Source organism: Anabas testudineus, chromosome 22, assembly GCF_900324465.2.
Source record: "Anabas testudineus chromosome 22, fAnaTes1.2, whole genome shotgun sequence".
Taxonomy (NCBI): Eukaryota; Metazoa; Chordata; class Actinopteri; order Anabantiformes; family Anabantidae; genus Anabas; species Anabas testudineus.
This window is the reverse complement of record NC_046630.1, coordinates 19,398,461-19,414,765: the sequence shown is the minus strand read 5'-3', so window position 1 is coordinate 19,414,765 and position 16,305 is coordinate 19,398,461. Positions and strand designations below refer to the sequence as shown.

General features: G+C 37.8%; 1 protein-coding gene across 1 annotated transcript; it reads right to left on the bottom strand.

Annotated features, from left to right (window-relative positions):
* Window positions 1-3,280: 3,280 nt before the first annotated feature.
* On the bottom strand, window positions 3,281-14,757 carry lmo4a (LIM domain only 4a). Its single transcript, XM_026340273.1, has 5 exons — window positions 14,525-14,757; window positions 9,259-9,506; window positions 4,802-4,898; window positions 4,536-4,691; window positions 3,281-3,638 (listed from the first exon to the last, which is right to left on the bottom strand). Exons 2-5 carry the CDS (start codon window positions 9,498-9,500, stop codon window positions 3,630-3,632), a joined length of 504 nt encoding a protein of 167 aa, XP_026196058.1. The 5' UTR covers window positions 9,501-9,506; window positions 14,525-14,757; the 3' UTR covers window positions 3,281-3,629.
* Window positions 14,758-16,305: the final 1,548 nt, after the last annotated feature.

The following is a 16,305-nucleotide window of genomic DNA, read 5'->3' as shown; positions in this document are numbered from 1 at the left end:
CTTCATTAACACATGCAGATTAGTTTAATTGCAATTATCTCCATATCTGGATAAGCAAAGAGAGGAGTCTCCCAGTATCCCACCATGGTGCAAGCTCCATGCCACACTCAAAACCAATCAAGCCTCATCTGTATTTCATTAATTAGCCTCACTAATTCAAGATTTATTTGGTAAGATTTTAATGATGTCAATTTCAGCTTGGTATCTGTGAGAAGATATGTTTTATTATTTAGGACACAACCAAATGTACTGTAGTTCAGATCAGACTTTTTATCTTATACTTCATCCAACAACTTAGAATTCAAAGCCTCTTCTGTTTTGTTGATTAAAACATAAAGAATCATCACAATCAGAAATTCTGATGGTATTTATTAACTGTTGTCAACTCTGTTGTTTTGTTTGACTTTAGTCTCTGTCATCTGCAGTTGTCTTTAAATAAATGCTGAATATGACAGAAACTATTAACACCCAGAACTAACTAACTCCAGGGTGCAACAAGGAGTGGACTCTCAACCAAGTTTTTGTTTTTTTTTTGCAGTGAATTTTTGTATGTACAGAGAGTTAAAATCCAAAGTTAGATTAATGTGATGACCACTAATTGGACTAAACAGGCTACATAAAAATATGTATTTATGTTATAAACCATGCTAACATGCACACCATAAAAATGTTGATGCTGATAGTAATGATATGCATTAATGAATGGCCATAACCCTGGGAACACCCTTCTGTCGTGGGTTTTTAGAAGTAAATAATCATTCTTTATAGCACATTGTCATTTGATTATTTTACCTCACATATGCATTGAATGTCATTCAAGCTTATTACGTAAATAGTAAACCAAAGTCAAAGTGATCTGACAGACCTGTGACCTGCTAGAAGGAAAGCCAACAATGTTGCTAGATACTGGGTTTGGAAAGTGGCTTTTTATTCATGGTTCATTTCACAAGATTTTAATAATGATCAGACACAACAGCCAAGTGAGACAAAACACAAGCCTTACAGCTGATTCAGAGGAATCTTGTGGTGTGACTCAGGTTTGGAGTCCTGACTGACCCAACCAGACAAATATGTTCACCCTCTTTTATTTTTAAAGAGCACTTTGAAACACTCCCATTAAAGCTTCATTGTTGCTGTGAATGTGAAGCTAATTAGACAAATCCTGTGAGAGGAGCTGCTGAGTTTTCTGGGACCGTTAATTTGAAGAGTCACAGCTGGCTGCTCATGTGTGCCTCTACTTTACTTCAGCCTTTAATTGTGCTCTGTAGAAAGCCACAGAAACCAATATGGCAAAGCAGTGATCCTAAAAATTAGCATGGAAGCTATTACCTTGTGGTTTCAATGACAAATGGACATACAAAAATACTTATTTAAAGGCACACTTCATGCCAAAAAGCACTCAAACCAAAATAGAGTGGAAACCTTGGGAAGATCAGAGACTAGTAAACATGTTAAAAATGTCACGTTAAGTGTTTTAATTTCAACATACAGAGAATGATGGAATATTTTTTTATGGTAGAAAACAATGCATATTCTGCCTTGTACTTTGCCCCCATCACACAGAGAACAAACTGCTACCTGCCTGGTGCCCACAGGAAAACGCTCCCTTCTTTTTTAATTAGACCAGCTCACAAGATTAGGCCTCATTAGGCTGCAACAGTGGAGTTCAGCTAAAGCCCATGCAGGCCTCCAGCGCATCCCACTTTAATTGCTTCTGTAATGGCCTTGACTCAGGCCTTTGAAATCCCATTCCTGTGGGTAATCAGCCATGTTTGTCTGAGAACTGCAAACCCCTTACTACTTCTTACTTACTCAGTCTAAAGCAGTTGTAACTCTTTGCGCTCTTACTGTAGCTTTAGCCAAATCATCATTAGCACATATAGGAGTCGGTGGGTTGGCTAAATTCTTAATAGTTCTTTTTACTCATTCCATGCCTGCTTTAGAGCAAGAAAACAAACAAACAAAAAAAAAAAAGAGCAAAAGCAACACAGGAAATATCAAACATTATGCTTATGCATATCATACATTGTCAGTGCAATTAAAACATCAGGAACCTCATCAACTCACAACATGAGTAGACAGAACTGTCACAAATGTATGAAATCCATCTAAGCACTGATGATGCACTAAAATTATTAGCAGGCAAATTAAATCATCATATAAAAGGCCGTCTTTAAAATAATGTTTCTGAAGCCACAATTTCAGAATGTACAATACATTACATTTGTAGATCATGGGTTTATAAAAAACACTGATATGGTCTTCCCACTCTGGTAAGAACATGTTCTTGTTCACACATCCCTCTGGGTAAAAGGAAACATCCAACAGCTGGAAAAACTCACGCAGTCACAAGTTCATATTTATATTTTAAACCAAAAAATGGTCAGTGTCTCTGTGTGGTATTTTAGAAATACAGTTTATAGGTCCTTTCCTATTCACCACCTTCTGTATCTGGCTTGCTGGAGAAATGCGATTTTGTTTCCTTTTGAATCACTGAAATTCTACAAAAAGTCTTTAATTTCTTCAGAGGTTTGAATCACACAAGGTTTGTGAGCTTTCTTTACACTGAGATACTAACGTACAAATAGTAGATAAGTATAAGTAACACAACCTTTTCCCCATGTCTATACCACTCTTCCATGCAATATCTTAAAAACATTGCATTTCAACATCCAGTACAAATTTCCACTTGGACTCATGAATGAACTGATTAGAATACAGGTCTAAATAGACAGTAACCTACCTACCTATGCCATTTCCCTTTCTTCATCAGCCCAGGTCACCTTTATATTTTAGAACTCAATTCAGTCTGCTTTTTATTCAGCTTTAGAAATCCAAACCATTCCTAAATCTGTTGTTTTGTGTGTTTGCTATAATTTCCCCATATTGTTCGAACATCTCACGTGTGACCTTGGTTTGGTCCAGCATGGTCAGCTACATAACCCAAATGCTGCAGTCTAGGACAATTGTGCAGTAGCAGTAAATAGATTTATACATCCACTGATCAAAATGTACTCTTCATTAATATTGTGGGAAGGTCACCTAGCAGGAGTCACAGGAGGAGGAGGGTAAAGTAAAGACAGAGGAGAATGTTGGGGAATAGCAAGCAGTCAAGTTCAGAGCTGGGCTGTGAAGCATTTTTGGGACTGGGACCAAACTGGGTTACTACAACCTCCATAGTGCGACACACACTGGCCCAAAAACATTTTCCCCATACACAATCATTTAAGAAGGAGCTGTTATAAAACTGTAAAAAAGACTTTCCAAGCTTCAAAAACCCTGTGAATTGACTCTATTTATTATCAATGAATTTTATTCATTTGGTCCCACTTAATTTAGGAAGCTTAGAACAGCCTTGGAGTTATTTTATCCCATTCATGTGTCGGGAGCCAACAGGAAGTCAGTGAGCTCACACATGCTCTGCGGGCCAAAACGCTGTGAAAAACATCCGGGTGATTTTGAAGGCTGGAATCCAGAAGCCTGAAGATTTTATTGGTTTGTTTAATTGTTTGTTTGTTTTTGGAGTATGCACCAATGAGCAACTTTGACAGCATGTTGCAATCTGGTATCCAGTTCTCTTTAATATATCCATGGGAACAAGGCACACATTTGGTATTCCATGCTTTTCCTCAGCAGACCTATAAACAGTGGGGAAATGTGGTCATAAACAAGAAGAAAAACTAGAAATGTTGTCATTATATAGTAATATCCCTATATCATTATTGCTTTAGTAGTAATCCATCTCAGTCATAATAAATATGACATGACACACTAGGAACAATTTAGGACAGTTTATCTAATTTCAGTGTCCTGGTATACTGCATGACAACTGCCATGGCTTGTCAGGACACTTGAATAAAATCTCAATTTTATTCAAATGTCCTGATAACTCTCCAGTTATCATTTATGTTATAAGTAACACAACCTTTTCCCCATGTCTATGCCACTCTTCCATACAATATCTTAAAAACACCAAATTTCAATACGTCCAGTACAAATGTCCACTTGGACTCATGGATGAACTGATTAGAAAACAGGTCTGGACCAACATCGATGTAAGAGCAACTACAATGCTGTAATGGTGGCATTGATTATCTATTCACTTCCCTTTGTATTCCATTAACTTCATCTATTCAGCCCTATTTGCTGGGGGCAACACTATGACCATTTTGCTTATACACACACAGATAAACACAGGCTAAGAACACAAAAGACTGGACTGTTCACACTTAAATATAGTTTCCACCACATATCAAAGGTTTCTAGTATTTGACAGTCTGGAAACTTGTGTGCTTAACACACTATAGTATCTGGCAGTAGACTACCACAACATGAATGCTAACTGACTGCTAGGGAATGACAATATAGTCTACAGAAGAAAGCTACAGAGTGAGCTTAATACGAAGCCAACTTCAGGTAAAGCTGTAGTTACTGTAGGTAAGTGTAAATAGGTCTTTCAGTCTTTAGTTACCATTTAAGATGCCATTTTTGTGCTTACTACGACACACACACCCTAACATCTCGTGGCCTCTCACCTTCTGATCGGACATCATGGCATTGGCCTGCAGCGGATTTGGGTGTCCGCTGTGCAGACCTCCGGGCCGATCATGTTCACAAAATATAGTCCCATTGATGTAGTGGAAGCGGTCACCTGGGACCAAACGGTTCCTGCAGGTCGCACAAGTGAAACACTAGAAAAAATACAAACGTTTGGTAGAATCTAGTGGCATTTTACAAACTCATAAACATGATGGACACACCAACAGCAGTGTAAATGCTACAATTACATGATCACACTCACTTTAAGATGGTAAACATTGCCTTGTGCTCGCATCACCATCTCACTGGCAGGTATAGACTGTCCACAAGCACTACAAGCACCACTGTGTCCAAACAGTCTGTGGATAAAACCAATGACCATTTTACAACATACTTATCAACACATATTATGTTTGGTTCACACAGCTTACAACTGTGAAAAGGGCAAAAGGTGGTATAACTAAAGCAGCTCAACCAGTTACAGTGAAATTCTTACAGTTAGACAGGAAGAATAAGGAGTTCTAACTGTGAAGGCCCAGTCACATGTAGCTTAGATGTGTGATCTGCCTGTGTGTTTTACCTTTCCTTGTGTAATAGTCCTCCGAAAAAAAAAAGGGTGAGCCCAGGGCATGGAGTTACCTGTGTACCATGGATGTGGTAATTGGTCAGAACCAATTCTTAAGGATATGTAAACTGTTTAAATGTAATGTGAATGCTAGTTATTAATTTGTGAATTGTGAAAATTAATTTACAGTGATGTTATCTTCCTACACCTTTTGTGTTTATTGTCTAACCAGACAGATATAATGTATGCTGCACTGTGTCTCCTGTGTCAGACTACTTGGTCTCTCACACAGTCTTAAGTCTGCAGAGATATGTGTGGTTATTTGTAGCATCTTGTTGTCATTAGGTCAAGATTTAATAAAGGTAAACATAACAGCGTACAGTATATGTTGTGCTGTCTTCAGATGGTTGCAGCCACCTGGTTCTGGAACCAGTCAAGAAGTTTCCTTTGCAGTGTGTTTTGTATTGTTGTCCTCATAGTCCTGCTGGATGTTAACAGATCCTACTCATGAAGAATCTGACATAGAGGGAAACTAGATAATCTGTGAAGCCTAAATATATTTGATCCAAAACATGAAATCCCAAACTATTTAATTCCTCCTCAACTACAGTTTGATCAACACCATGTGGATTAGCTACTAGAACAATGTTATGTTGATGAATGAGACCGAATGGTTTTGCAATTACAAAACTGCAAGAACTTTTTCCAATCTTTAAAAGATGGTGGTACCAGTATCATGACCTGGGCCTGCTTTGTTGCCTTTGAACCAGGATTCTAAGGTTCTGTAGCCTAAGTAATGGCTTTTCTCCCTTCTGCTTCTGTCTCAGTTGTCTATCTTGCTCCCTCTCAGGCCTATCCTCTGCTGGCCTTTTAATAGCACCACCTGTGCTTTAAACTCATGTTACTTAAAAGTCCCTTACTCTTAAGATATTTTACTGTTTCTCAGGTTTCACAGTGCAGACCTTTGTTTTCATTTTAATACAGAGCACATGTTCAATAAATGTTCATACAGATAAAATCCAAACTGAAGCAGTCTGCAGACTGGAGGCATGTCAGCAGATGAACTGCAGAGAGTGAACTTTGAATAGGAATAGGAAAGCTCTTACCCCATTTTGACCAACCAAACTTAGTTTGCTCTGAGCTGACTTTGGGAACCTATAGTTTCTGAATTTGGGATTCTTAAGTCGCTACTACTCAACTCAACACATATGCCCTGCTCATTGTGATCACTGGGAAACTAAATGTCAGTTGTTAATGTCAGATTTCATTAGCTTTAGCTAATTAGCATCAAATATGTTTATTATCACACTGCAGTTAAAGCTATTTAATAAATGATAAACCAATTTTTAATTTGTACAGCAAAGCTTTAATTAATCCCTTTGTTTATGATAGTCCAGCTCCGAGTCCATGATTATTTTTAGAGCAGCAAAAAGTTAGGGCCCCTGAAATTGGTGAATACGATGAAAACCTGATAATTTTATCAAATATATTGTATCTATAATATATACATATTGTGAGAGGCCAATTGTTTTCCTAAAAAAGTAATTTGGGAAGAGGTTTAAAGTACATGTTTTTACAAAAAGCTTTCCTTGTGTTGACCAGATGCAGGTCCTCAGGAAATTATTTAATTTATAGGGTGATTACATACATGGTTCAACCTTAGTGTAAGGTTAGTGGTAAGTCTCCTGGACTTAGTCATTACCCTAAGATGGACTTACCCTAGTATGAAATTAGAAACCGTTGCCGGTATTGTTACCATCAGTAAGAACTGCTAATTTCTGTTGAAAAGAGAAATTAGAAATGTGTCTGCAGAAAGGCAGGCAGCCTTAAAATGCTCCTAATTTTAAATGCCAGTGGACATTGAAACCCCAATTATGGCCAATATCTAGAAGAAACCAGGGATAAAGAAAGCACAGTGGAACATCAGTCAGACATTGGCACACTGCCTGGACTAGCTGTTGATCATCTCTGGCAGCAGTGGTGGAGCTGGAAAATGCAACAGCTACATTAAGTGGACAATAAGATTTAACACTTTTTTGGGTTTGCTAAGAAAACCCCTAAGGTCACTCTAGATTCAAATATTTATCATGCAAGATGGCTCGTTTTGATTTAGATGAGTTTGAATGAGCTAAACCTCGTGATAGTCACAGTAGAACAGGAACCTAGCCTAGCTACATGTAATCTGATCTGATCTAATCTACAGTACATAAATTTGTGAAAAGATTCAGGGAGTCCTGGGAAATCTCAGTGCATAAAGGTCAAAGGTGGAAACCACTGTTGAGTGTGTGTGACCTTTTAACCTCCAGGCAGCATTGAATGAGAAACTACATTACTGTGATAATTATAACTACATGGCTTCAGAATTACTTTGGAAAACGGTTGTCACTTCAAATTGTCAACCACTGCGTACAAAAATGCAACCTGAAATTCTATTGTGCAAGGAGGAAGCCATACCATATGTATAATTTCTGTGCAGAAAAGCTGCCAAGTTCTCTGGGCCGAAGCTCATGTAAGATGAACCAAAGGCAGTGATAACATCTTCTACAGTCACACAAGTCCACATTTGAGCATCTCTTATGGTATGGGGGTCTATCGGTGCCAATGGCATGGGAGATTTGAATATGTAACGTGTGAATTTGAAATTGATAGAGGGGTATATCAGGATGCTAGAGACACATATGCTGTTATTAAGTAAACGTCTTTACTTGGGAAGTCGGTGGTTATTTTAGCAGGACTATGCCAAGCTTTATTCTGCATGTTTGTGCTTGACTGAACTGCCTGCAGTCAACATCTGTCTCCTACTAAAAATGTATAGTGCATCATGAAGAGAATCAGAAAACGACAACTACAGATCTCTGGGCAGCTGAAGTCTTGTATCTAGCAAGAACTTACAAAACTGCAACAATTAGTATGCTTAGTTTGCAAATGATTAAAAAGTGTAATTGAAAGGAACGATAGGTAAATTATATACACAATATTTTCTTAGTACTTTTATCAAATATATCAAGGTACAATTAACAAATCAGATTTAAGTTTTTATTGCATTTAAGCAAATCATCATTTCTGGAAATAGGGTTTCTAACATTAACAGACACCGCACAATATTTAGTCATATTTTATCCTCTAATCTATGCTTCATAGACACACATAGGACATTTTAGAATAGTCTTTAGTTATGACAGTTTAAATTTATCTCTACAAATAATCCAATTCTACTCAGACAGATTTATTATAAGAACTCATTTCACCCAAGGCTAAAGGTACTTTATTATATTTGTCACTAAACTTTGAAATTGTGTTTGTCCTTATTTACTTAAGAGCCACACTGAGGTTTTGCAACAGAAAAATATGAGTACCAGCATCACTGGTATTTGTTCCTGGCCAGAGGTACAGCTCAGCATCAAAGTTTCACCACAGACTCACTGCTGCAGCAGACTAAAATTGGAAATGATATTTAAACTTTTAAAATTCGCACCACTTCTGTTAGCATAAAACATTTTAAATTCACTGGAACAACCACCATCAGTTTGTGAGGCAGATCTTCTGACTTTGCCTTTTGCGTGTGTTAAACCATGGGTAAATTCTACTGTTGTAAATATTAGCCTTTTTCTATCTTTAACCTTTTCTGTGTGGGTTCTCCCTCTAGTCCCAGCTGAATGCAGGGTTACTTGGACTCTTCCAAGGTTGATATTTAAAAAGTCTGCATTTGGCTGCCCTTTGCTCACACATGTTTAGCGGTTTCCTTTGCCTCAAGCTTTCCATATATACCCAAGAAATGTTTCAAATAAAAAGGTAAGAGGTCCTTGAGCATTCAAATTAACACCCCAGCAGCACATCAGTTGTGGTAAATAACTCTAAAGTGAAAAACCATGTAATGTAATATGTATTACTATCTCATATTTTGTGTCCCAGATAAATTCTGCAACAGGCTTGGTAAATAACCCTCTGTGGCTTCATTCTCATTACAGGCATTAATGCTTGATGCCCTTTTGTCAGATCAAGTTTTTTTATGTTGATGGTTCACATTCATCCAGGCTCTGTTGTAAATTTCTTTCCTCTTACTGTAACAACAGAGCCATTCGTGCGATGGTCCAACTTTGTCAAAGACTGCTTGGTTACACATTTAACACTTGAGATTTACTGGCGATGCTTACCTGATGTAGTCGTTCTTACAAAGGATCATGCCTCCTTTGCTGTAGCAGGTGCTGCTGTACTCGCCCAGCTGAGCATGGCAACAGGAGCACTTGAGGCAGCGTGTGTGCCAGTACCGCTCCATGGAGAAGAGCAGGAAGCGGTCTGCAATTCGACCTCCACATCCTGCACATGACCTGCCTGCTTGCACCCCACCGCTGCCCATCACTGCCACTGTGGGTGCCTCCACCCTGCTGTTCACCATAGTGACCTGGAGACATGGCAAGAGGTAAAAGATGTGAGGCAGGACAGTGAAAATGTAGAGTAAGGAGAAATCTCATTTAGAAACATTTTAGTTCTTAGTTCTTTTGTTTGCATTTTTGAGTTTGATATACTTTATTGATTCTCATTAGGAAAATGGTTGTAGACTGGTGCTACATTCAGTTTGAGGGTAATGTAATAAAAACTGTCCTTTTTATAAATGAAAAGTAAGGACACTTGTATTACTGTATTTAAATGTTTTCCATTTGACTAACGATCTTAAAATTTCAGTGGGAAATATTTTTATGCTACTGTATGTATTTGAAAATTCTTTACACTTGATACATAAAAAAAGAAATTACATGATATAATATGATGCACTATTGATTACATCACTCAACCATACAAAATAATTACAATAAAAACTCAGCTACTACATAGTAATTCCATAACATATACAGTATCAGAACTGTAAACAGCTAAGTTTTACTTTTTATACTTTTAGTACATTGTGTTCACATTTTTATGCATTATTTTTATTTATCTACTTGTAAGGGAGTATATTTACAGTATATTTGAGCATTGCAATATATATCTCAGTATATAAATGCTCTCAATGTTGCTGATTATTATTAATCATTTGCTACCCAGGTTTTTGGTTTTGTTTGTGTGTTTTGTTTGCCATCACAGGTTACTGTACATAAAAGACTGTATACGACTGCTTGTCGTGTGTAAGATGCCGACTGTTCTCTGGTTTTCATGTTTATTCAATTTCAACAACATAAGGCTAATGCCAAGAGTAGTCAATCAAATTATTCTAATTCAATCCAAAGTTTGATCAAATCACATACTGGCCAATTGCAGTAGCTGATAACTTATTTTACATAATGTCCAAGTATATCAAGATGCCAAAGACATAAAGTAACTACAAACAGTGTCATCATTAAATAGTTATAAACAATTTAAAAGGAATAAAACAATTTCAGGAATTGTTATCAATGTATATATGAATATACGTAACAATCGACATGCAGGAATCACAAATAGGAGTGTAAACCCCCAGCTCCTCAGAATATTTACTAGGAGTTTAAAGAAAAGTACTGTACAAGTTGCTGCTTCCCAAATGTGGCTCTTGGCAGCAGATCCAATTGAAGTTGTTAGGAAGTTCCAACTTATTTTGGAAGTTACTAGTTAAAAGCTTGGGGCTATTGACATAGGAATGAGAATCCCCACAAGAAATGAAATGTCCCCATGGAGGCTCTTTGAAGCTGTATAACCCCAAGTTTCCCCAAATGTTATGGCTGTTCTGTGACCGGAAGAGTGTTTTGGAATTGTTGTTCCCCTAATTCATCTGTGTGTTTCTTCATCATCTCTTCGGAATGTCATGGAAACTAAATCTGAAAAGTTTCAAAAGTGAATCGTTGGAGGTAAGGTTTTAAGAGTGGAAATAACCTTACACATGTACAGAACCATCAGGCAACATTTACTCTAATTCTCCTGCTCTTGTTTTTCCATTACAAAACTGAACTGATTTCATGCACAGCTGAGAATAATATTGCTTTTGAATCACACTGAGTACAACCACAGCAGTGTGTGGTGCTTAGCAATGAGTCAGCAGCAGTGCTTCTTCCCTGATTCATAATTAGTGCCAACAACAACATAAATAATTGCAGGGCTAGATTTCATTTTCCAGATGAGCAACAGCAGCAGAATTTGTCCTCTAGAGTGTCTAATTTAAGCAAGGGCATGTTTAACTTTACAACTAGCCTTCCCACAAGATTATTTGAGATTTCTGCAGCTGGCCCTCTCCAGTGAAACAGGCTGCCCTCAGTACCCTCATTTTATAAAGTAGACACCTGGCTCTAATCAGCCAACGGGAACACTATGTTAAGAAGCCCAAGGCTACATTAAAACCACAAACAGCCTCAGTCAGTGGGAGCAAATCTTCCCATCAGTGAAAGCTTATTCATGAATGACGAGTTGTTTTGAATGACCTGAAATACTGCAATCACAGTTAGCTGGGCTGTTCTGTGAATGCTGCAGAGTACACCAGTGGTTTATTACTTTTTCAGGAGGATATTCCAAATATTTTTATTGCCTCTGTCCAATGTTTGTGCAATGCCCCTGATTGTTTTCACCTCTCTTTTCTCAAATTTAAAATGGCTTGTTTTTCTCCCATAGACAGCTCTCTGGTTTTCATGTTGATCTATGAATTTTTAACAGTAAATGTGAGCTTTGCATGTACAGCCAAACGCTAAAACAAAGTGTAATAAATTAAATTGTTCTAATTCACCTTTAAAACAGTGGATTCACATTTTTACATGTTAAATCCTGACAAATTATTATTTTCCTATTATTTTTCTAACATTTACAGCTAGTTGTCTGCAATAATTCGTCATAAAACATTATCTGATCTTCATCTACGTCAAGAGTATTAACAAATATTATGTGTCCAATATAATAACATACAAAATATAAACAAAATATGATCTTTCATGTATAAAACATGCATAAATGCATAAAACCCTGTGCTAGTGGAAAAAGTATGTGAACTCTTGGCGAAAAATAAAATAAACTAAAATAAATAGCATACCTGGAGTCTTGTTAAAAAAATTAGTTTGGAGTTTTGTAGGACTTATTCTACTTTTACTGATAGAAACCACTCAAACTTTTTGAGTTTGCGCCACACAAGAAGAATGTGCCTAAGTGAGCCATAACTTGCCAAAAGGAGCTTTCAAAGGATCTACAAATTAATTCACATAAAGCTAGAAAAGGGTTACAAAGTGATGTCAAAAAGTTAAGAAACTCACCAGTCTTCAGTTAGGTAAACAATCTACAAATGGAGAAACTTTGGGACTGTGGCTACTCTACCAAGAAGTGGACGACCAGTCAAAATGACTCCAAGAGCACAGCACACACTCATCAATGAGGTAAAGAAACAACCCAGAGAGACATATGATAGAGCTAAAGCAGTCCTGCCTGGATTAATATTCCTCCTGAATGATATGCAGGTCTGATCCATATATTAATGCAAGTGGTGTGGTTTTTATGTAAAACTATAATTAATACTTTTCCACTGAAAGCACAGCCTTGCTATTTTTCTCTCCATCCATTTCCTGTCTTCAGCGCCAGATTCCTTTGGCTGGTACATCACCTACCGTGAAATCAATTAGCATGCCATGTCTGCAATGCAAATACAGATGCTTCTACTCCTGTGAAATAAAGAGAAAGCATTTTCTGTATGGATAAAACAGCTTACACACAAACATTACCATTTCTTCTACCTTGCAGTTTTCCTCTCTTTTTAATTTATCATAACCATTTAATGTACAGTGTATAAAGATTAACATTGTTTTATAATGTGTTCACAAAAACACAGATCAGTCAAGATCCTTAAGTTATTGAAAGACAATTGCTTCATGCCATTTCTGCTGTGACTGGAGAAAAGCAAGGTAACACTGGACACAGAGTCCAGATGTAGTCTGCCAAAAGGCCACTGTGGTGCCATCGTCAACTGGAAAGCAGTTCTGGGTCCCCGTTTGCTTCTCCCCACTGGGAATGGAGGTCTATTTAGCTGAGCAACTCTCACAGAACATGGACTACACTGAAGGTTTTAAAGTCATCAACAAAGACAGACCATCTCAATGGCATCTTGCAGACGATTTTACTTTTGTCAGCGTCACTGATCTACAGTGAAATTTCTCACGCAGGAGGAGGTTAAGATAGCGTTGCCGTGAATTGATATTGTTACATTACTGAGTAACTTTAATAAGAACAAGTACACATGGTCAATATTGGTCCCAATAATCATAACAATATAAGTGCTTCCCTGTCTGCGCTTTTGTTTCACAAAATAGTTTGGTTTATTTTACCCAGTGCATTTAAACAGATTTACAAATAAGCAAATTCAGAACTGTAAACAGATTTGATAAAATCATCATTATGTTTATCGCTGAACACAAAGGGGCCTGAATTTGACAACAGTACTTGTTAAATTCCCATAGGTTGTACTATGTAAAGGAGTTCTGCAATCATAGTGAAAGGAAAGCAAAGTCAGGAGTCTCTAGAGCTACTACGGTGTTACTACGGTGCATGTAAACACAATCACAGACTACCCACATACCCTGGTTTGTCCCAGTGCTCAAGTTACTAATTTAGTTTTATAACAATTGTGATTGGTGATATGTTAAGGGAAGTTAAAAGTTTTTTTTTACAGACGATTAGATGGTAAGGTATGGATAAAACTGCAGTATGAGGTATGGAGCATCGTTATGACACCATTTTATTCAGCCACAAATAAATATTTAATAATATATATGAATATTATAATTAAAGAATTCTTTAACAAACTCAACACACACACTCTGCATCTGAGGAGTAATTTGCAAACTAGCACAGCTCAATGTGCAGAAAGCCACACTGAAGCATGAAGACAGGCAGCAGAGGCCGCAAAGTCTCCAGGACCTCAGACACTAATGGCGCTCAGTTACTTTCTCTGGAGAGAGACACAGTGTTTCATTAAAACCAGCCTGTTTCTAATTAACACCAAGGACAAGACTTCCTATGGCAGAAAGGCTCCCTTGAAACCTGCTAGTCAAATTATAATGACGTCCCTTCAGTGCTGTAAAGCCATGAAGAGCAGAACAGTAATTACTTTCAAATGATCAAGTCAACAAGCTGGCAGACTACAGTCAGTCAGATGGATGTGCATTTTATGTGTATTTAATTAATTATAACAACCAGCACCACCGCTACTACAAGAGTTATTATATTCTATATATATAAAAACTCAGGAGCAAAACCACAACAACAACAAATAATAATTGCGGCGACTTTTTCGATGTTATATTTGTTTATCAAGAACTATTTGTGAAAGACATCGCGTCAGTTTTGGCTGAGAAGCTCACGGTATGTGAATGTGTAAGTTTTCAAGGATATAATAGAAACACAAATCCACGGAGGAAACGTCGTAGCTTGTGGACACAGCCTGAGTTTTGAGGGGTCTTTCTGGAGACATGTTCAACTCACCTCAGCGCCGTGAACTTGGCCGTCGACTTAGAGCGACTGTGTGATCAAACCGCTCCGGCTTCGAGCTCCTGCCTCCCGCCAGATGTTGCACAGACAGCCGCTAACTTTCCAGCTGCTATATTTCCCACGACTTCGCTTGTCTGCGCGGTGAAAACATGTAGGTCCTCTCCTCCGTTGCCATTTAAAGACCAGTGTGGTCTGGTGGTCCTCGCACAGCTCCTGACACAGTTCCTGTACGGAGACAGACTCCTGAGACAGAGGGCGGAGCCTCGCTGATTTAAACCAATGAAAAGCACCCCACCTCCTGGCGTCACGGAAGGGGGCGTGGCCGCGGCTTCCTGTGTAGTAATGGATGAGTGCAGGGCGGGAATTGGACCTATTAGATATTTATTATGATCATCCTGTGGGTGCAGGAGCACCAGTGATTTGTTTACCTGCTTTTTACAATTACAACTCCCATTAGCAATGTTCATCTAAGTATAAGTGTTCAAAGGCTGCAAGTAAAACTTGAAATGCTACAATTTAACATTCAAAGAACTTGCAGAGTACTTATTTCCAGCTAAAGGCAGTTAAGTAGCTACTCATGATGAAGCATAGACAATTTAAAGGCCTAAAATATGGAGCTCCTGTGGCCACCGAAGATGATTTTAATCTCACCAGACCCTTGCAAAAGGTTTGGGAAAGCATGGCCACTTTCTGTTTGCTTTACAGTTAAAAGATGACCTTGAGACAGAGGTTCAGAACTCCAGCTTCTATTTCTTGGCATTTTACTTCTATATATGTTAGATAACACATAACCTAACACTTTTTGTATTCCTCGCATTTTAAGTGAGCAACAGTTTCAGAACATGTGGCTGACAGGTGTTCGTGTTACCCAGGTGTATCCTGTCAGACTGATCAAACAATACATAGCTCTAAATTGTGGCTATTGGCTGTAACATTGACTTTTACTCGTGACGACTAAATTTGTTGTTAGAAAGTATAAATCAACATGAGGACATGAGAAAAGCAAGTTAGTCTGAATCTGACAAAAGAGGGGAAATAGTTTTTGCAAGTTCAACAAAGAGCCGGTTCAACAATTTAAATTGTTTTAAAAAAGAAAGAAACCACTGGTGTAATCAGCAGCAAAAAGACAACAGGTCAGCCAAGGAAAACAACAGCTGATAACAGAAGCATCATGAGTGTTCACAATCCACAGCATCAAACAGATGACAGAAGATAGCAGAACATTTAGCAAATTAAAGGCCAGAACCTTTCCTCAACAGTGGACTCTAAAGGGTGATATTCAACTTTTTGTCAGCAGATCACAAGTGTGGCTCCAAATAAATGTGAATGTTGCTCCAGCATTGCTGAATGTGTGAAGCATGTAAAAGCACTGGGGTAAAAATCTGTTAATGCAAAGGGATAATAAAATACTGGTGAAACTATGTAATCTGCACCAGCAGCAAAATGCTGAGGTGACTCAAAAGCATTAAGATGTGATATGACTTACAACCACATAAAAGCACATTTGCTTGTATTACTTAATTTAGCCAAAAGAAGCTGGAGGCCACACTTATGTTATTTTGTTTAACATGTTGGAGTAGAGTCAGTAAAGAAAAACATAATTTAGACTTTAATCATTACCAAATGTGGGCTCACTGTATGTTTCCACACTAACTGTGGTCCCAGCAAAGATTTGTAGAGCCTGACCTCCAGTGGACAAACTGCTAACATACAAGTACTAAAACTATAAGGAAATTAAATGTGTTAGTTTTTTGGTATATGCTGATGATCAGAGA